The 22,369-nt window shown below is 36.6% G+C and overlaps 1 protein-coding gene across 1 annotated transcript in view; it reads right to left on the minus strand.

Moving 5' to 3' along the window:
• The window catches only part of SLC2A13 (solute carrier family 2 member 13), a 373,541-nt gene that overhangs the window by 307,033 nt on the left and 44,139 nt on the right, over positions 1–22,369 (minus strand). Inside the window, exon 2 of the mRNA XM_042946261.1 lies at positions 10,582–10,741. Coding sequence (XP_042802195.1) covers positions 10,582–10,741 — 160 coding nt within the window. The remainder of the gene's footprint in view (positions 1–10,581; positions 10,742–22,369) is intronic.

The raw sequence follows: 22,369 nt of genomic DNA on the forward strand, positions 1-22,369 counted from the left end.
TTTTAAGTCTACCGTTCACTATTTGTCTTCCATTTGTTCCATCCATTACTTTCACCTGTGTTCTTCCTTTTCTAGCCTTTGTTTAGCTTATCCAAGTATTTTAAATATTCCATCTTAATTCTTATAATGGCTTCTTAGCTATGTATTTTGTATAATGTATTCTGGTGGTTGTTCTGAGGATAAAAACATGCATCATTACTATTTAAAGATAATATCATAACTCTTCAGAAACATGTAGAATTTCCATTTACTCCCCTCAACTTTTTTACTATTGTCATCATATATTCTATAGCTCTATGCATTACATTTAAATGTAAAGTCACAGGCCTTTGAAAAGTTTGAGGCAAAAAAAAACAAAAAACAAAAAAAACAAAAAACAGATAATGTCCTTTATATTTAGCCTCCTATTATGATAGTTGGTATTCTTCCTTACTGTAGATGAGCTTTTATCTAGGATCATCTCCCTCAGTCTGAAGAATTTCTTTCAATACAGTTGGTCTGGTGGTGAGATTCTCTTAATTCTACTTTATCTGAAAGCATTTTTATTTTACCTATATTTTGAAGGGTATTCTCCTACCAGACTGACATTTTTCTTTCAGTACAGTTGAACCCTGAGCAACATGGGAGTGAGGGCACCCACCCTGTGCAGTCAAAAATCTAAATATAGCTTCTGACTCCCCTAAAACCTTAACCTACTGTTAACTAGAAGCCTTACCAATAAAATTCAATTAAGTTAATTAACACGTATTTTGTATGTGATATGTATTATGTACTGTATTCTTACAATAGAAAAGCTGGAGAGAAGAAAAATCATAAGAGAGAATACATCTACAATACTATACCATATTTATCAAAAAAAAAAAATCTGTTCAAACCCACATTGTTCAAAAGTCAACTGTATTTTAATGACATGCCATTGTTTCCGGACCTTCTAATGTTCCTCTTGTAAAGTTGGCCATCATTTCTATTGCTGTTCCTGTAATGTGTCTTTTGTTTTTTTTTTTTTTTTCTAGGATCCTAATTTTCTCTGGACCTTCTGTTGTCAGCCGTGTGATTATGATATGTTTGTGTTTGCTCATCTTTATATTTATCATACTTGGGATTCACTATGGTCTGGAATCAGTAATTAGTGTTTCAACCAAATTTTGGAAGTTGGCAGCTTTTTTTTTTTTTTTGCTTTCTCTTTTTCTTTTTTTAATTTTTTTTAATGTTTATTTATTTTTGAGACAGAGAGAGACAGAGCATGAATGGGGGAGGGTCAGAGAGAGAGGGAGACACAGAATCTGAAGCACGCTCCAGCCTCTGAGCTGTCAGCACAGAGCCCGACGTGGGGCTCGAACTCACGGACCGTGAGATCATGACCTGAGCCGAAGTCGGACGCTTAACCGACTGAGCCACCCAGGCGCCCCTCTTTTTTTTTTTAACACATTTTTCCCTCATTCTCTTTTTGTTGGACCTCAACAAATGTAGACAAAAGTCTAATGTATATTAGGCTACTTAGAGTTAATTAGAGATATATAAGAATATTCAACATTGTACCCTAGGTCACTGAGGCTTTTTTCTTTTTCAACTTTTTTATTTTCTCATTTTCATATTAGATAATATCAATGGATCTGCCTTCATGTCACCAGACCCTATCTTCTGTCATCTTCAATTTGTTAAGCCCATCCAATGGATTTTCTAAGTTTTAATTTAATTTATAATTTCAGACATTGTACTTATAGTATTAGAATTTATACTTGGTTCTCTTTTTATAGTTTACATTTCTTTGCAGAGATTCACCATCTGGTCACTCAACATGACTATCTTGTTTGCTAAGTCCTTCACCACATTAATAATAGCTGCTTTAAAGTCTTTTTTCTGTTAATTCCAACATTTGCATCATCTTGAGGTCTATATTGGCCAATTTTCTTTTAATTATGTATCATAAATTGTGTTTATTCACATGTTTAATAATTTTTTGTGTTGTGAGTATCGTGAATGATAAACTATAAAGACTCTTAGATTTTGTTCTCTTCTCCCAAATAATGCTGACTTTTTCCTATCAGCCTCCTTGAGTTTGGGGAGCTTTGGTTTTATACTTGGGTTAGTGTGAATCTGTTTCAGTTTTGGCTTGGTCTTGGGGCAAATCCTTAGTCATGCAACAAAGTCTTTATTTCTAAGGCATGATCCTTCTGCAGTTCTAATAGAAAACCTAAGCTGCAGCCTCAAGTTTCAAAATCCAAATATGTCACTCCTCCTATGGGCAAGAAATATAATCTCTCCCAGTTTTTATCATCTTGTAATTATTGTTTTCCACAGGCTCCAAGGAATCTCTCCTGTATATCCATAGTTCTGAGGTCAGTAAATATTTGCAGTAAGTTAATATTCAGATTTGGGGGATTTCCTCCTATATGAGTCATTCTTTTCCTGGATTTTCACCTTCAAATTCCATCCCACTCTGCCCACCCCAAACTCTAGCCATTGACACTGTAAGCCAATAAAGCTGTAGTTTTCTACTTAAGTTATAGCTGTCCAGTATAGATTAAGGGCTGTCCTCAAGTAAAAAGTCATAAATGTAGACTTTGAGAATCAAAACCCCTTCAGTGCCAACCCACCTTTGGAGATGGTGTTTTCCAATGCCTTAAACAGTTTTAGCATTCTGTCTGTGGTTTATAACAGTCATCTTCAGGGGAGATTAGTCTTATACAAACCACTCTCATTAGCAAACTATATTCACTTTTTACCTGGAAAATTCAGATACCTGAATATGAGGGATATTTTTATTGCCATATTTAGATATAAGATAGAAAATTAACCTAAGACTTTCTGGAGATAACAGCAAACAATATCTTACGAGTTTGTAAATATGTTGGCCATCATTAACTCATTTGATCCTAATAACACTGTACAACTGCTAAAACGTTAGCTACATGAGGATATTAGAACTCAGGTAAATTAATGTGCTGTGAAAGCAAGTCTTAAATCTTTTCCTCCCACAACACTATGATACCTTTATAATAAATAGTCTTGTATCCTAATTTTGTCAATGACAAAATTACTAATATCCGCAACATTAAGATATTAACATGTCATCAAGCTGTTAGCCAAATCCATCTTCCTTAAAATGGCCACTGCACCGAATTTTTTTAAATGTTTATTTATTTTTGAGAGACAGAGCATGAGTGGGGGAGGGGCAGAGAAAGAGGGAGACACAGAATCCAAAGCAGGCTCCAGGCTCTGAGCTGTCAGCAGAGAGCCCGACCTGGGGCCGGTACTCATGAACCACAAGATCATGACCTGAGCCAAAGTCGGGCACTTAACCGACTGAGCCACCCAGGCACCCCTGCACAATTAGATTTTTAAGACAGCTTTATATCCTGTATTTTGTATGGAGCCAAACACGAATGATCTATTAGTACTAAATTATAACACTTTCCCCAGCACCAATTTGTCTAGAAATGTCACCCTTTTTGAAATATTCTGAAAAGCATATTATTGACATGATTTAAGTTGTAAAATATAATGGAGAGGCTAATTTTTCCTCACAAAGTGGTATTAGTTTGAAAATTATTTTCAGTACTTTGAATAAGCAAAATAAATTCAATGTACTGCTAAAGAGAATGCAAGGGATTTAAAGTTCTACTTATACCTACTGAAGACAGCCTTTCTATGTCACCCTCAAATTTCCCAACAGTAATCACAGCCCTCCAACTAGCTGCTTTAAAACTTCTCACTATTGGATACAGGAGTACTGATGCATAGGGGCACTTGTACCCTAATGTTTACAGCAGCACTCTCAACAATAGCCAAATTATGGAAAGAGCCTAAAGGTCCATCAACTGATGAATGGATAAAGAAATTGTGGTTTATATACACAATGGAGTACTATGTGGCAATGAGAAAGAATGAAATATGGCCCTTTGTAGCAACATGGATGGAACTGGAGAGTGTGATGCTAAGTGAAATAAGCCATACAGAGAAAGACAGATGTGTTCACTCTTATGTGGATCCTGAGAAACTTAACAGAAGACCATGGGGGAGGGGAAGGAAAAAAAAAAGTTAGAGAGGGAGAGAGCCAAACCATAAGAGACTCTTAAAAACTGAGAACAAACTGAGGGTTGATGGGGGGTGGGAGAGAGGGAAGCGTGGGTGATGGATATTGAGGAGAGCTCCTTTTGGGGTATTGTATGGAAACCAATTTGACAATAAATTTCATATATTAAAAAAAAATAATTAAAAAGAAAACATTTAAAGGGAATAAATAAATAAATAAATAAATAAATAAATAAAACTTCTCACTATTGCCCACACATGACTGGTCCTTTCATACCAGGGGGTTTTTGAAAATTACATGCCACCTAGAATTTATTTCTCCCTCACTACGCCTGGAACTTATTCAAAAAGACTCAGCTCAAATATCTTTCCATCATAAAGCTAAGTTATTCACACACCCTAAGAGCTTCCATAACACTATCCACCATTTAATTAACATAATGATGAAAAAGTCTCTCCATTAGTCTGTGAGGTGGCTGAGAACAGGTATGTTTCTTATTGGTCTATCTCTAGTCCCAACCACAACAGTGGTATACAGGAAGTGCCCCCCAAATTTTTTTTAACAACTGAATGATTTCCATACTAACTGAAGTCTGCAAGTGTTACACCTCACTATCTCACACCTACATTCTGGCGGGAGCCTCATAAATATTTTCTTTGCATCCATCCAACAGCCAAGTGTTCCAATCAATTCTGAGCATTGCTCTCATGTTAATCTTTGACTCACATTATAGCATGCTCTGCTCAAAAAATAATAGCTTCCCTTTGCCTATAGATGGAAGTTCAAAACCTCTGAAGCCTAGAATTCACAAACCTCTAGAATCTGGCTCCCCTCTTTCATGTTCCTCATCACCTCGGTTTCAAGCCTTCTGATCCTACCCTCAGCTAGCCTATACTCTGTCCCAGTTTCCACCTCTGTCCACAAATTCTTCAAAGAACTCAGAACAATGTCACACTGTCCATGAATTAGCTTGAAGATATTCCAGAGAAATCTCTCATACAGATGTTGCTAACACTAATATTTTGTGCTTCTCATTCAACACTTACATTTCCTCAAATTCTATTTCTTTAGCACACAGACAAAAAGCATCACATAAATGATGAATTTATCTAGCACATACATGTGAAAATATCTAGCATACTCAAACACTTCACAAACAACTGTCCATGGATTAGTGAGTTAACTCTAATTTTAAAAAATTAAATCTGAGAATAAAATGAAGAAAAATCAACATAAAAGAGTATGACTTAGCCTCTCTATAGATAAACCAGTCTTATTACTCTAAGTCACATGGTAATTTATGTAATTATAAATAGAGGAATACTCATTTGAAAACCAGCTCTGGCCAAGAGAGAGGAACAAAAAGTGTTCTGGGGCCAGGGAGGCATATTATTTTGAGAGATGGAAAGTTACATGGGCTCAGAAACTAATTTTCATTCTCTGATTTTTATCCTTAAGTAAGAAACACTTATGATTAATAATTTAGTTTTTAAGCTATCTATGAAGTAAATGTATTCCTCAACATACATTAATGAATTGGTATTTTGGTTTAAAAATCAATACCATTTCACTTTAGGTAAGAGTCCCTTCCCTAGAGCCGAATCAATTCAGCTCTGTTCAATAAACATTAATTGAGCATTTTCTATGTTCCAGGCCCTTTCCTAGATCTAAAAATGAGTACAAAGTCAATGACACTCAGGAGCTCCAAAGTGAATCAGAGAATACAGACAAAAAAGTAACTAGTTCAATATAACAGAAGTATAAAACAGTGAAGCTATGTATAAAGTCTAATGAAAGGACAAAGGGACAAAACCAGTTTCACATGATACACAAAGCAGAGATTTAAAGGAGGAACAACACGTGGACGAGTAAAGCAGAACAGGTTAGGAAAGCATTAGAGGTAAAGTGAGCAGAAGGAAAAAAAAAAACGCAAGATGCAATTGGTGTATAGGGTATACAGTCATGGTTGTTGTATAGAGGAGGAGGGAGGGAGGCAACGTAAGTTCTACAATCTAGAAAAGCAGGCAGAGACTGGACAATGGAAGACACCACAAACCACTGTTTTGTTTTTGTTTTTGTTTTTTCCTACGGGAAATGGAGAGGATTTGAAATATTTAAGCAGTGGCATGTCCAAGTGTTTTACACAATCATGGTGACAGTTGTTAAATTTACTCTGTTATATATTTATCAAAGGCCTGCCACAAGCCAGGCTTTAACTCAGCAATTAAAAAGAGAAAGTCTTCATTTGCTTGAAGTGTAATGAGTAAATCTATGTTCAAATAAGCAAGATTAAAAAAATATCAGCACAGAAAATGGCAAACAGTGATAAAACCTGGTATCATTAATGCTAACTACTGAAACACCTCTGCCACCTTTATAAGCACTGTAATACATTAGGTAAAAATAAATTTTTTCCAAACGTCATGAGTCATCAGGGAAATGCAAATCAAAACTACAATGAGATGCCATCTCACCCCCACCTATGATGATTATAATCAAAAGATAATTATTTCTTACTGTGTAGAAAAACTGGCATCCTCATACATCGCTAAGTAGAAATGTAAAATAGCACAGTACCCTGTAGAATAGTCTGCCCGTTTCTCAAAAGGCTAAACATAGTTACCATATGACCTAGCAATTCCACTCCTAGGTATATACCCAAGAGAAATGAAAACATGTCCACCCTGAAACCTGTAATGTTCACAGCATTTTTATAATAGCCAAAAAACAGAAATGTCCATCAACTGACAAATGGATAAACAGAGAGTGGTTTTATCCATACTATTTGCCAATAAAAAGAAATAAAATACTTACACATACTACAACATGAATGAACCTTGAAAATATGTTAAGTGAAAGAAGCCAGTCAACAAAGGACCACATATTGTTACATGAAATATCCAAAATTAGCCAATCCATACAGACAAAAAGTAAACTGATTGCCTAGAGCTTGGAGGAGCTGGAAGGTTGAAGGGTGGCAGCTAAGGGGTACAGAGTTTCCTTCTGGGATAATGAAAATATTCTAAATTTGATTACAGTAACGGCAGCACAGTTCTGTGAATACACTAAAAGCCAGTGAATTATATTTTAAATGGGTAAACTGAATGGTATGTATCTCATTAAAGTTGATTTTACAAAATTCTAATTTTTAATGATCTCTTCAAAATCCTTATTCCTCTTTCCTCATGAAGCCAGATGACATTTTTTTTCCCAGAAAAGAAGGTCTGATAACACTAGAGTGCTTTAAAAATACTAGCATTCAATTTTCTACCGGCAATGCTCTTTTCTAGAAAAACTCATCTTCTAGTCGTTCAGCAGAAAATAATTTATTTCTATGACATCCAAACAATAAAAGAACAGTAGATTTGACCCATCTGGCAGAAAACATGGGTTATTCTTTCAAGAACATCAAAAGCTAAGAAGTTTTTCTATCTGATTAATCAGTTTCATCTTCTATATGTTTTAATCTGATCACTAGTGTAGAAAATTTCAGTAACCACGTTTTACATTATAAACTGTTGGAAGGAGAAGGAGGAAGAAAGAGGTTAGATTTCAAGTAGGAAGAACTGGCTTTAAAGTCTTCTCTGTTAACAGCCATCTGGCCTCAACCAAATATTTAAAATGTTTAGTAGCTTGAAGTAGAGTTTCAGAGGCAATAAAAGTCAAAAAGGAATAAAAAAGAAACAATGTTAAAATATCAAAACTCTTGTAAAATAGGGGACATCTTACTTCGTAATATACAAAAATATGAGTATGAAAAAAATGCTGTACTTAACATTTACACCCACATTTTAATTAGGATTTTTGAAATATACTGCCACAAAAAGGATGAATTATTTATTGTTATAATTTTATTTTTCTTAATGTTTATTTATTTAGAGTCAGAGCACAAGCAGGGGAGAGGCACAGAGAGAGAGGGAGAGAGAGAGAAACCCAAGCAGGCTCCACACTGTCAGTGAACCACGTCATGAACTATGACATCCTGACCTGAGCTGAAATCAAGAGTTGGACATTCAACCGACTGAGCCACCCAGGTGCCCCAATTGCTATAATTTTAAATAAGTTAGTATTGCTGACAATTCTAAAGTTGATGTTGAGGTAGTACTTCAACCTTTATTTGCTTATAACCACACTCTATTAGCCCAGGAAACAGATGAGTTAAACACACTGCTAAGAATACTAAATACTGGAAGAAAAGAACACACGGAAAATTCACCAGCTGAAAAAAAGGTAACATGTTTGCACGTGGACACAAGTGAATGTGTATTCATGCAAACAATAAGTTGAGTTCTAAGTGATCTAAGATGTTAATGCATTCATCTGAATACCAGCCCAAGTTAGTTTTCCCATCCTCATATATATATATATATATATATATATATATATATATATATATAATTTTTTTTTTTTTTTTACCCCTCGGTTCTCTAGTATTGTGGGGAAAATGCACTGCAAGTATGTAGCCCCAACTTCAGCTGGGATCCCATGGATATGTGGAAAATCGTTTTTGTCTCTAGTCTTTTATATTTTCTACAGAAGCTATAAGCATTCAACAGTTATCTTCCCCAGGCATCTTCCCAATCACCTCCAAGTCTCATCTGTACTGATAAAGAAAATACAAGCCATAAGATGGCTTTTCCTTCAACCTCACAACTTACCTATAAGAACACCATCCTTTTATTCATTCATCAGAATAAATAACTATGTGATTCAGTGTTTATTGATCATTTCCCGTATGTGAAGCAGTGGGCTGAAAACTTCACCTAGAATAATTTAGATCTCACAATAATCAAACAAGACAAGTATTTTTGGTCCCATTTTTTACAATACAAGAGTAAAATTCAGGGAGCTTAGTAACTTGTCCAAGGTTTGAAGCTAATGAGAGGCAGAAAGCAGATCTGAATCCAAGTTTGTCTGTAACTATATCACTCTGCCTCTGAAAGTGTTCTAATGCCTGACCCAAGCAAGTCTCCCACTTCTACAGAGGGATACCACATTCATAAATAATTTCCAATACTGTATGATCTTTCTCTTTTTTCTAACCAGTACAAAGATACCTAAATTACTATACTTAAGTAAAAAAAAAATATGGCTTATGCACTTTATGTTTTCATTTAAAAACAGATTTTTATCAGTTAAGGTCTCTTTGCAAACTTAAAACCCAAAAAATAGACTTTTAATAAAAGCATATATATATATTAGTTACATAATAAGTTTTTTAACTTAATGTAAATGATTTAGATCTGTTTAAAGACATGGGTTGAAAACTGACTTGCACTGAGTTTCCAAGAAAAACTCAAAATATCACTTTACACTAGGAACAGTTATCTGTCTTTCTGCTCATCTACAGAGTGGAAAAGAATGATGAAATTTCCTGTTTCTTCAATTTTCCAGTAATTTCTCAGTTTGGCAGAGATTCATTCTTTCAAAGGTAGAAAGTGGTTTAGCAACATCTGCAGAAAGAGCTAATGCTTTTAAGAACTGTGTCCTCTCTTTAATGTCCTGACAAATGTAGGCCCTAACTGGCATCAATGAGTTTTCTCACATAACTTTTAATAAAACTTCATCAGGCTCAGTCTTTAATGGCTCATCAAGGCACATGATTTACTGTGCTTTTCACATAGAAGCTTGATTGCCTACATCCGCACCACATCAAACCCTTTTTTCTTCAGCTGTTAAGAATTCACTTCAACACTGTAAGCACCATGCATTTATATAAGGACTAGAGTCTGTCTTGTTCAATATTCTATCCCCAGCACTCATACAGAGTAGATGGTCAATAAACATTTGTTGTAATACATGGTAGCAAGAAAATAACTTAGAGAATATTGTATAACCTGCCACAGGTTTTTAATAAAATTTCCCCGAAGCAGTTACATCAATCTGTTGTTCTGAATACTATGAAGTATGATATCAAAATCCAGAGCCTATAATATCTTTAAGCTTTAACAGAAGATTAGTTTGTTTCTATGACAGTCAGTTTGAAAATATTTTAGAACAGTTTTAAAAACATTTTTCTCATCTCTTTTGATTCAAAATAAGCCAAATAGTGATTAAAGAATAATTTGTGTATTTTAAATTTATGTATATAATAACATATTTTTATATAGCTAAATCTGTATCTTTAAGGAGTGGGTTTTCTTTCACTCAGGTCAGAATGTAGATTCTCCAATCCAAAAAGGATGTTAGTTATATCTGCAGTTCATAAACACCTTGTCAATCACTGATACAATTCAAGAACTCCATACATATTTATTGCTGCATTCATTTTTAAACAAATATTGCAAAAGATTACACACAGTGTGAGAAATGTCACCTAAATGCTAAAAAGTCTGTAAATATCAATTCATAATGGTAGGTTCCTTGTCTATCATTAAAATAAATACCAGCTTCTTGTCCACTTTCAATTTTGCTGAATGCCACCCACTTATAAATTAGTTATAATGATCCAAAATACCCAGTTGTATTTTCCTATCATTTCTCAATTTTTCTCCCATTCTATAAAAAGATGATTTGAAAATTAACTGTAAGGACAATTTACAGACCTCCATCCATCCTTTTGGAGATAACTGAAGGCTCCATCCACAACACTTGCAAAGAACTGGCCTCCAGTGATGAAGAGAGTGTTAATGGTGACTAATCGACCTCTTAAATTGGGCGGTGAGACTTCAGCGATGTACACTGGCACTGTCATGGAGGCAATGCCTGTAAAGAAACAATGGAAAGTCAACAGAGGACATTTACTCAAGGTTTCTGTTGTAAATACTGATGCTAGACAAAGACACACATACACAGCCTTGGTTTTCTACTTTAAACCAAGATTCACCAGATACTTAAAGATTCTGTCTGTAACTAGTGACTACCACAGATAAGTAAAGACGTATGTGGAGACACCAATCTCTGAATATCATTTTTCATATTATCATGTAAATAACTACAAATTAAAACTACCTCTAGAGCTATCAGATAACTTTACAATGCATATAAAGCACACTTTATAAGTTTTGTGGATGAAAAATAAGAAAATGCTCTCTAGATAGAATACAGTTATCAAAATATTTTTAGTCTATACAGAAATATAATCAGACAATGATGAGAATAAAAATTATCCCAGAATCATATTAACTGTTCAAATTCATCAGTTCCAGTAGACACACACCAAAACTGTTAATTGGTTTACTAATAAGAAATCCATACATTAAATCACCCTATTCAATTGGCTCAGTAGAGAATTCTGAAGTAGATTATAATGGACAATACTATGGAAATTTACAGTCCTCAAGAACATATGATCTTAACTATAAAATAAATGGCTTTATGGCTAAGGTGTATTTAGCTGTATGTGCTTAAAATCTGTTTCTATCTAAAATTAATGCAGCATAATCTATGGTAGTAGTTCTAGAACTTCACTGATCACTAAATCACTTATGTGGCCATCTCTCTCTCTCTCTCTCTCTCTCTCTCTCTTTTAACGAAGATGAAGATGCTCTCACCTCACCCATCCTAGACCTACTAAATAAAAAACTACAGAGATGGGAGATGGGTCTTTTTACGACTTCAGTTTTTTTAATTTTTATTTTATTTTTCTAGAGAGAGAGTGAGTTGGGGAAAGGGTGGGGCACGGAGAGAATCTCAAGCAGGATCCATGCTCAGCACTGATCCCAATGCAGGGCTTGATCCCACAACCCTGGAATCATGCCCTAAGCCAAAATCCAGAGTCAAACATGGAACCAAGCCACCCAGGCACCTGGATCTGTCTTTTAAAAATCCTCCAAGCATTCCTGATGCACACCGTCAGGTGAGCTAATCCAAATTTGAGCTAATCCAGAATTATTACCTAAAAGAAAATCTTGGTACTCTTGGCCGTATCTAGCTCACTTCCCAGTGGCACTTCCAATTTCTAGGTATGTCTGATTAATTAATCCCAAACTAATCAATATTCATCTAATCGATATTCACGAAACTAAGTTAAAAACAATCAAAAAGGATTATCTAAGAAAATATGATCTTTTTTATATCTGTAGATACTATAAGTTGATCTCTAGATTAAACCAGAACACGAATGGGTTGCATAACACACCCATGAAGAAGAAACTGCCTTTTTTTTTTTTAATGTTTATTTATTTTTGAGAGAGAGAGAGAGAGAGCGCACGCGCGCATGAGTGGGGGAAAGCAGAGAGAGAGAGGGAGACACAGAATCTGAAGCAGGCTCCAGGCTCAGCTGTCAGCACAGAACCGGACACAGGGCTCGAACTCACAAACTGTGAGATCATGACCTGGGCCAAAGTCGGACACTTAACCACGTGAGCCACCCAGGCACCCTAAGAAGAAACTGCTTTTCATGAATTAATCATTACAATGCCAACAAAATAGCCTATATTAAAGGTAGCAGTACCAAAAAACCTGTTGCCGTGTTTTCTGTACAAGGGCTGCTGAAGGTGCTATCTACCACATTCCAGATAATGGGAGACATCTGTCTCCAGTCTCAGTGACTACAATAGTTGTGCCTCTCAACAAGTGACCTGTGTTTATGGGCACCATAAACCACACAGTTGTCTTTTATTTCCCTCTTTAGGCAGTCACAGAGGCCCACCTCTACCAAGCGGTTTGGACTTGATGGTATTTGTTCTGCGAGCTCAATCCCCTCCTGATGCCACCACTGTCTCAATTTCCACCTATTTTAAACATATGTTTTACCACATTTTTATTTGCTTTGTTCCATATTTGACCCAAGCAAATAAACAAACAGACAAGATTTAAGTAATATATCTGCTTCTGTACTACTGAAAAACTACTAATAATAAGTCTGCACACAAGTCAGACGATTAAATCTCTGAACTGTACACTCTGTAGTTTCCACCAGTATTATCTGCTGCTGTAGCATCTGTCAACATACATAAATATACACGAAAAGAACCTTAAGATTTTAAGAGTTTCATAAAATAAGCATGTGTCAGTAGATATAGTCTTTACAATTAAATCATCACCTAAACAGCTGAAAGTTTCCATCTGACTGCTAATCAATTTAATAACACAAATCATACTAAATTGGCTTTCATCTAACTTGGAAAGAGGAACATCTGATGCATATGTTGACAAGTTAATTGTATACTCTTTTTAGTTCTTTTACAATTAGAACATCTCAATAAACTTAATTGTCCGGACTTCTTTTCCGGCTTTGGTCTGGCTGTAAACAGGAATTCTGTTGCTCTCTTCAGCCAGACATCTTCACTCAACCATGTAACCTGCACATTTAAGCATGGGAAATCAGGACTGTGGTTTTAGGCAGCACATGCTTGTCATATAGCCCACAGATTTTACTTGATAGAATTGCAAGGATGTCGTCAGGCCCTTATAAAGGTTTATTATTAAAAATAAACACTAGAACCTTGAAAAGTAACAGGGACTGGCAAAGAGAAAAGACTGAGGAACTATAAAAAGACAGACTCACTGGATTTAGAATTGAAAAGAACCTCAAAAGATGTGCCCAAGTAGTGTTCACATTGACTTAACCAGTGTTAGAACTGCCTACGTTCAATATTTCACGAGGACTGGTTATCTTATTTAATCCTCAGAACACCTTTCTAAAAGACATATGATTATCCCCATTTTGCAAAGAAGGACCTTACCCAGGTCACATGATGAATAAGTGGAGGAACCAGAATTTGAAGCAGACAGACATTCCAGAACCCAATTTTGAAAGTTCTAGACTCTACTCTCTGGCCACAACAGATGAGGATAGGCTCTGGAACCAGCGGGTTTAAATTTTAGCTTTGCCACTCGCCAGCTGGTTAAGTCTGGACAAACTAACCTTTTTGGTCTCCAGCTTATCCATATAATGGGAAGAATAAAAGCAATTCTTTCACAGGAGTTGAGATTTAATGAATTCACAGTCAAAGCACTTAAAATCGTACATAACATATAGAAAGTAGTCCCTATGGGGGTGCCTGGGTGGCTCAGTCGGTTAAGTAGCTGACTTCGGCTCAGGCCATGATCTCACTGTTCGTGAGTTCGAGCCCCACATCGGCTCTGTGCTGGCAGCTCAGAGCCCGGAGCCTGCTTCAGATTCTGTCTCCCTCTCTCTGCCCCTCCCCCACCTCGTGCTCTCAGTCTCTCTCCCTCTCAAAAATAAATGTTAAGAAAAATTTTTTTGAAGAAAGTAGTCCATAATGTTAGCAATTATTTCTATGATTACTATACCTCTAGTTGTGAGGCATTCTAACTTTTTTGATTTAGTTTGACTTGTTTTAGGTGCTAACATTATCAGGATGAATATAAGTCCACAAAACAGGGTCTCTGTTATAAAAGAAGCTGCACACAAACCCTACTCATATAAACGGCCAATCAGATAATAATTTCCAAATACCATGGTAAGGGTCACAGTACAGTGACACACTGGGCTCCATCCTGTGATGCTGACAACTGCTGTATGCTAACAATGATTGGATGCCAGCTCAGAGAGGCTGGGTAGACAATTCTACAGAGAAGGGCATGGGCTTCAAATAAATATGAAATGATATGGGATTTTCTCAGAGGTAAACAAAAGATGTGAAGCAGAGTATTTGTGGAGAGGAGAGGCTGAGAGAGCCCAAATCACAGAAGCAAGTACCCATCACTTGGATATGCTCATCGCATATTTGATCTGAGCTGGGCACTGTGCTAAGCACTGGGGACACAGTGCTGTAAGAGAGACGTGTCCTCTGTCCTCATGGAGCTTAGCATCTGACAGGCAAAATGTGTGAACAAGTAATTAGATGTCAAATGTGATGGGTCTCACCAAAGGGAAAGTGTGAGGAACATGAGCTCATAGCAAAGGGACGATGAAGGACTAATAGCAAAAGGACTCCAGCTTGAGGAATCAGAGAGTTCTTGGATGAGAAGTTCACATTTAAGCAGAGATTAGGTGAATGAGTAAGTTAGAGCTTGAGGATACTGTGGGAAAGGTGGCACACACTTTAAAGGATCAGACCAGCTTAGACAAAGGCCTTGAGGCAAAAGGAGATGCATCCTGCTAGAGAAGGGGGACTATTTTTTTTTAAGTTTATTTATTTATTTTGAGATAGAGGGATAGAACCAGCAGGAAAGGGGCAGAAAAAAAGAGGGAGACAGGGTATCTGAAGCAGGGCTCAAAGTCATGAACTGTGAGATCATGACCTGAGCTGAAGTCAGACGCTTAACCAAATGAGCCATCCAGGAGCCCCAATAAGGGAGACTACTTCTAGAGACACAGAGACCAACCTGACTATTTAAGATCTTAGTGGACGTATTGAGGACTAGGTATTCAGAAGCCTTTAAGTAGTATAACGGAAGAAAAGGCACAATTAGAATCATGTTTAAAAGAGTCCTTCTTGTTGGAGTATGAAAAACCAATTGCAAGGGAGTAACGGGTACAGTAGAGGCAATGGAGTAAAAAGGAGAGATTCCAGAAGTACATATTTAGTACCTAGGCTAGCAGGAATTGGGATGGAACATGAAGGATGAAGAGAGGAAGGACTCAAGGATGATGGTCAGATGTCTGGAAAGAGCAAGTAGGAGCATGATAGGTACTTTGTACAAACATAAAGGACACGAGAGAAGCAAGTGTGGACCAAAGATGATAAGGTCAAATTTTAGCCAGGTTGAGCCAGAGGTGCTCTGTGAAACATACAAGTAGAGAGCAAGTAGAACATTCCCTGGGTATGTTGGAAATACAGATTATTTACATGTGAGTGTTCACAGCCTGCCTCATTTCTCCTACCCAGTAACTCTGTCAAAATAACCAACCTTTCCTTCCTCGCTCATCCTCTAGGGAGAGTCTGGTATTTGTCACCCTAGTTCTTGAGCCATTATCATGCTAGGCAAAAAAAAAAAGGATGGAGAAGAAAACATGGACCAAAGATCTAGTTTATGGAGAGAAGTGCAAATGAAAAAAAAGCCTGGAGACAGTTGTGAGGAGCTCAGGGTCAGTATGGAAAAAAAATGGGAGCCTACAACTCAGGGACTGACAGAGGCCTGATTTGAGATGAGGGGACAGAGGGGTAGATAATAGAGATTTTAAGATATGTTGCTGAGTTATAACCTACATGTTACTATATTCTTCAAGACACAAAAAGACAATATTACTATCCAATTGCTTTTTAGTTACTAGACTATATATATTTAAATGCAACTTCAAGGTGAGACTAGGTTCAGTGGGGCTTGGAAGTTACACAAATCTCTGAAGCTCAGAAGATAATTCTGTGTGGATGGCACATAAAATGGGAACCATGGGAATGGATAAGAGCTCCCAGAATGGAAGAGGAAAAGAATGCATAGAATGGAGTCCTGAAAAATTCCAGTAGTTATGGAACTGTTAGATGAAGAAAGTATGAAGGAGCAACAAAGACTTTTCTAAAGTCTCTTTTTATGTTACCATTTTGTATGATCATGTATCAGGTCACCTTATCAATAGGGAGGTGGGACAGGTATCATTCATTATCCCTCTAGGAAAGGTAAAGAAACCCAGCATCAAAGACAGATAGGAAGAGATTTTCAGAAAGTCACAAAAGCAGGTTAATGTCAAAGTGAGTCTCACAGATTCAGGTTCCCTAATCTCTTATGTGTCACTTGAGGACCAAGGACTGTGCCTCTGATTAGAATGTGATCCTTCAGCAATTTCTCAGACACATTTTCTTTTTGGACCTATTACCTTAGCTAGCACACGTGAACTTCTAGTGGACAGACGGGTCTTTTCTCTGCCCCCTACTAACGGCTGCTGTGACATACTAATATCAGGTGTCATGTGAAAGAGCTCAAGCTAACTAGTGAATTGAATATGATTCACTGTATAATTTCCAGCTAGAAAAGTGTAAACCCACAATAGAGAACTATAAAAAAGATGCTGGTGTTCAGGGAGAGGAGAAGACTCCACATTCACTACTGCTAGCTCACCTTGCTATTAATAAAATAGCCATGCAAACTATAACTTACAGATTTCTAAACACGGTGCCAAGTTTTGACAAACCTGGGTCATTAAGGTTCTATCACCCCTCTTTTCTACTTTGGGGAAACAAATGGAATTCTATCTCTAGACAAAGGTCACTGTTCCAATGAAGGGCAGTTAAGTAATACTGTATGAAATCCCCTAAATTAAGAAGTACTTCAGGGGTACCTGGGTGGCTCAGTCGATTGACACTGACTCTTGATTTCAGTGCAGGTCATGATCCCAGGGTCATGGGTTTGAATCCTGCATTGGGCTCAGTGCTGAGTGTGGAGCCTGCTTAAGATCCTTTCTCTCTCCCCAACACCTCACCTCTGCTCTTCCTCAATATGCGCACGCGCGCGCGCACGCGCACACACACACACACACACACACACACACACTCTCTCTCTCTCTCTCTCTCTCAAAAGTATTTCATAAGTGGGATTAATGATATTTAAAGTTTAGGAGAAAAAAGAGGTTAGAAAGGGAGAGAGCCAAAACATAAGAAACTCTTAAAAACTGAGAACAAACTGAGGGTTGATGGGGGGTGGGAGGGAGGGGAGGGTGGGTGATGGGTATTGAGGAGGGCACCTTTTGGGATGAGCACTGGGTATTGTATGGAAACCAATTTGACAATAAATTTCATATAAAAAATAATAAAGTTTAGGAGAGTTCTATGAAGAACGTTGGACTTATTCCCTATTCCAAACATTAATCAAAAGAAATGTCTGGTAAAGAACAAATTCTTAATAGTCCACACTAAACTGATGACTGGAAATTAACGTAAGCAACGGAGTGATACAAGGTCCTGTTAACAGCTTATTGGCTTAAACACAACCACAAATATCTGTGTTGGTATTGTTTCTGAATATTGTTAGAAAGTTTGATTTCTTACAAAACAAATAAAGAGGTCTACCTCAATGAAAACTCATTATCATGCTTGGCCTTGAGGAGTTTCACCAGAAAACTGCACCTCAGACACCACAGTGCAACCCGATTCACACTCTCATGCTGCCAAGCTGAAGCACCATCAGCAGCACAGAACGCTCTTGAGTGTAGAAGCTGGCTTTCAAAAACTGCTGGAAGCCCTTTTAAAGCTCTGAGTCAGAAGTATAAATAATTTCATAAACAAACAGCATTAGAAAATCCTGTTGCGATGGGTAAATACCCATGAACCACAGTAGCCTCTCAGCACAAGCCAGGCAGCAACTAATTAGCTTCTCAGAAAGAAGCACATGAATCTACCTTTTAATAATAATGCTTCCTGAACAAGAAGGATTATGAAGTCCTAACTTCATTTTGCAAACTACTGCCCTATGATCTCTAAAGGAATAATTTTAATAAAAAGAAGGAATTTGTCTTAAAAAGTGCCCCTTACTAAAGTTGTTTCAGTTTGGCTGTCTTGCCCCAACTGCTGTTTGCATTCTGCTAAAGAGTCAAAGAGCTACCTTTACCAGGTTGTTAACACCCTAGAATTTATCTTTTAGTTTATTCTAAGGAGGCTAAGACTTTCATAAACACTGCTAGGCAACTTCAAAGAGCTGTAAGCCCCAAATTATTTATATATTAAAATATATACAACACAAAATACTGCTAGAACAAAGGAGCCAGGTTATGGGTGAGATTCTATCCATGGAGATAACTAGCAGAATTAGTGTTCTATAATGTTAAAAAGCTCTTCACAAGGCATTATAAACATGTCACCATCATTTAAAGCCAGTGCCATCTCTTAACGGCCTAAATGACCTCTCCTTTCATACTACTTATGAATATAATATTGACCTGTTCATGTTCTTTTTTAACAGTAACATCTCAGTAAAATCTGGATCATGCTATTTCTCCAAGCCCAACTACAAGCCCTTTAATGGAATGATTATAACTCACCTACCTTCTGTACTATAACTTGCCTAAGTGTCAAGCACAGACCTTGGCTTAACTGTTGACTATGACTTTGGGATGCATGTAGAAAACCATATCCTTTAAAATTACTGCCAACTGATTGGTTTTACACTAAATACATTATTCATTAGGGAAAATTTGGAGGTCACGGGTCAGAAGTAAATAAACATCACCTCTAATCACACCACCCACACATAACCACTATTAAAATTTGGTTATAATTTGCAGTACTTTTTACATAATTCTGTAGCTTTAACTCATTACATTTCAAACACTTTCCTTCTCTTTATAACTATTCTTTTCTCAAAAAAAAAAAAAAACACTTCAAACTTCTTACAGAAGCGAGTCAGGTACGATAAATATAGAAGCCAAATGAGTGAGACATAGAAGGTACAACATACTCTGCAGGCCAAAGAAAACAGCCAAACAAAACAAATCCCCGTGTAGCCCTATACAACCATCTGGAGTCTGGTTTGTCACCCTTGTAGGACAAGATCATTTTAAGTAATGGTATAATATTCCAGCATTCAGATAAAAAGAGAAGAAAGAAGTGTTCCTAGAACACCCAGATGGAAGCAGGCAGGAAAAGAACAGAGAAGGAAAGAATTTTTTAATGGGGAGAGATGGAAAATAATGAAATCAACGCATATGTAAGAAATGTCCTAAAACAGAGCAGAGGTTATAAGAGAAAGATAACTGTAGGAAATGGCAACAAAAGTGGAAGCAGTATGCTTTTACACCCGACAAATGGAATACACAAAGGTTAATAAGAAATCAATACATTTTCCTCGAGGCAGTGAATTTAGCAAACAGGAACTTAAGTGGTGCTTTGTCATATTTAGCTCTATGTGACATCTAGAGGTAAATGCTCTAGTACAGCAAACAATGTGGACCTAAACAGCAGCTCAAGGCTGTGAATCACCTGAATGCAGATTATAACTGAATAGGCATAGACAAAATACAAAAGAAATGTGTACAGAGTAAGATAAGCCCAGGGCTAGAATCTGGTTGTAGAAATATTCATGCAACAGATATAAAGGGCTAAGAAGTAAAACAGAAGAAGATATTAAATATTAGAGTAGCAAAGTAATAACTGAACACCCATCCCCCCAAATTTTTTATCTGTTCTTCAATATAAGATCTGGCCTTGCCTAAAAATCAGGAGCAGAGAGCCATGAGGAGACAATCAGCTTACCAACAAAAGAATTAAATTAAACAAGGAAATGGGTAGGGTAAGAAACACTAAAAAATTAATAGAATATGTAAATAATTACAGAAGTAAGCACCATATTGGAGGCTGCATGAAATCTGAATCAGTATGGAACATCAATTTGAGATGCTCTCTGAGAATGGAAAGCAAAGGAAATTCAAATGACAAAAGATATCATTGAAAGATAAACCATCATTAAATAAATAAATAAATGGGCCTACAGATAGGTAGCAACAGCAAAACACACTCTGGAAAATTTTGTGATTTGCAAAGTTAACAAAAATTGATCAAATCTTTTATGTATACAGCAAAAGAAAAAAACAGCTCACCCACCTAACCCGGCAATATGGAATGCCAGCAAGGACCACAGATATTTAAGGAGGAAATGTGATTCAAGTATTTTAGATCTTGCCAACTTGTCTTTCAGGCGTAAGAATGTGAAAGACATTCTCAAGTAGCAAACTTCTCTGATAAACCACCCATTTACTATTTTTGGAACAACCTCTAAACCAACCCCAAGATTAGCAAAAACCTTAAGGATACGGAAGTTTCGGTATAAACAGCTCAGAGGATCTGCCCCTCATTTAGTCTGGACTACAGAAATCTTCTGAGTAAGTAGACCACTGAGTGTTCACTCAACCCTTCTTCATATGGCTCCTCTCTTTTCTCAGTTCTAAGTAACATTTCTTGAGCTGCACAGATAGAATTTCTTGGCTTGTCTGATAACCACTCTAAAGCATTAACTTTTTTTTTTTTTCTGTTCCAGCACCTGGTAGCAATGGCTAAACATTTTACTTGGTTAGAACATTATGCCTAAATAATTATTAAATAAAAATTTCTATTTCTTTAATGTCCAAAAAGGCAAAGATCTGTAGAGCAAGATAATGTCTATCTTCATTACCAAAAGTCTCTATTAGTGATTTCCTATGTCTCTAAAAAGTACACTGAATGACCCTAGCCTTTGAGTTTTAAGGTGGTGAAAATCATGTAAACTACCCATCATTAGATATTTTTTCTCCAGCTTCTTCTAATATTATCTTTCCATCTATGTGAATATCCCTATGCTTCTTACACTTAAAAAAAAGCAATATAAGTAATAAAATCTTAAAGTAAATATGCAGAGGAAAAAGGCACATTTTTTAACATCTACAATGACACACAACCTACTTTCCCAGATTCTTCACTAATAATCCCCAGTAATCACAGAATCCTATCTGTAATAAATTTTTAGATGTTTGATGAGGAACAAAGCCACGTTAGCTTTCAATGCCTCTTAATTTATTACCACAGAATGGGGAATGATGTTCTACACGTACAGTTTTTGCATTTATCATCCAAGATACTTCAGAAGTAGAAAATGGAAAGGTTTGTTAAAGAACAATGGTAAGCATCAGAGCCACACTAAAGTTAAACAAAATGTCTACTCTTAGGAGCTCTAGTTCTGTATCAGCTGGCTTTAAGAAAGCTAAATCTCACTAGCGATAAAAGAGAATGGAGTGAAAGAGAGGGAGAGATCTTTCGGTTCTCCCTAGCATAGAGTTAAAATTGTTTTAATAGACATAACCAACTCTGTATCTTGTTCTTTAGTATACCAAGAATGTATACATAATTCAAAGACTGTTTAGGTGATTCTCTGAACTGGTAGGCACCAGCACAGCGAAACATTTATCAATGCTGTTTCTTTTTTCTTGTAGTGTCTAAAAGAATATACCAGATCTTTAACATTTATGAAAGGTGAAAAGCAAGATGCCATACCTGTAGCTTAGTAACACTCTTAGAAATAGACTCCAAGTGAAATGACAAATAATGAACATAGATATGGGTGACTGTGAAAAGGGCAGTATGATCTCTCTTAAGCTGGCTTTAGAAAGAGATTATTAAAATGAACCCTTGTATTACTACTCTCCATGGCTTATGAACATCTTTCACTCTGCTTGCAGATCTAGTGGCAGCTCTGACTCAGTCAACAGAGCCTAGTTTTGGCAGAAATTAGCTGGCATTATCTCTTATTTCTGCTCCAGCAGCTTTGAGACACTAACACAGCCAGAATAAAAGTAGTGACTTCTAATGCTTTAACAAATGTCGAGGTAAAATGACTTTTATCACTGCTGCTATTCACATTTTCCCTTAGTGATTTAATTGTAAAAATACCTAGCTCGTCTCACCCTTTTTGAATAATATTTTGCAAAATATCCATCTACAAGTATGCCAATGGCATATTTCAACAGGCTTTTATTTATATGAAGTCAATTTCCTACTCAGGAGGAGGCAGGAGGCAGAAAGG

The sequence above is a fragment of the Panthera leo genome, chromosome B4 (assembly GCF_018350215.1).
Source record: "Panthera leo isolate Ple1 chromosome B4, P.leo_Ple1_pat1.1, whole genome shotgun sequence".
In the NCBI taxonomy this organism is placed as follows: Eukaryota; Metazoa; Chordata; class Mammalia; order Carnivora; family Felidae; genus Panthera; species Panthera leo.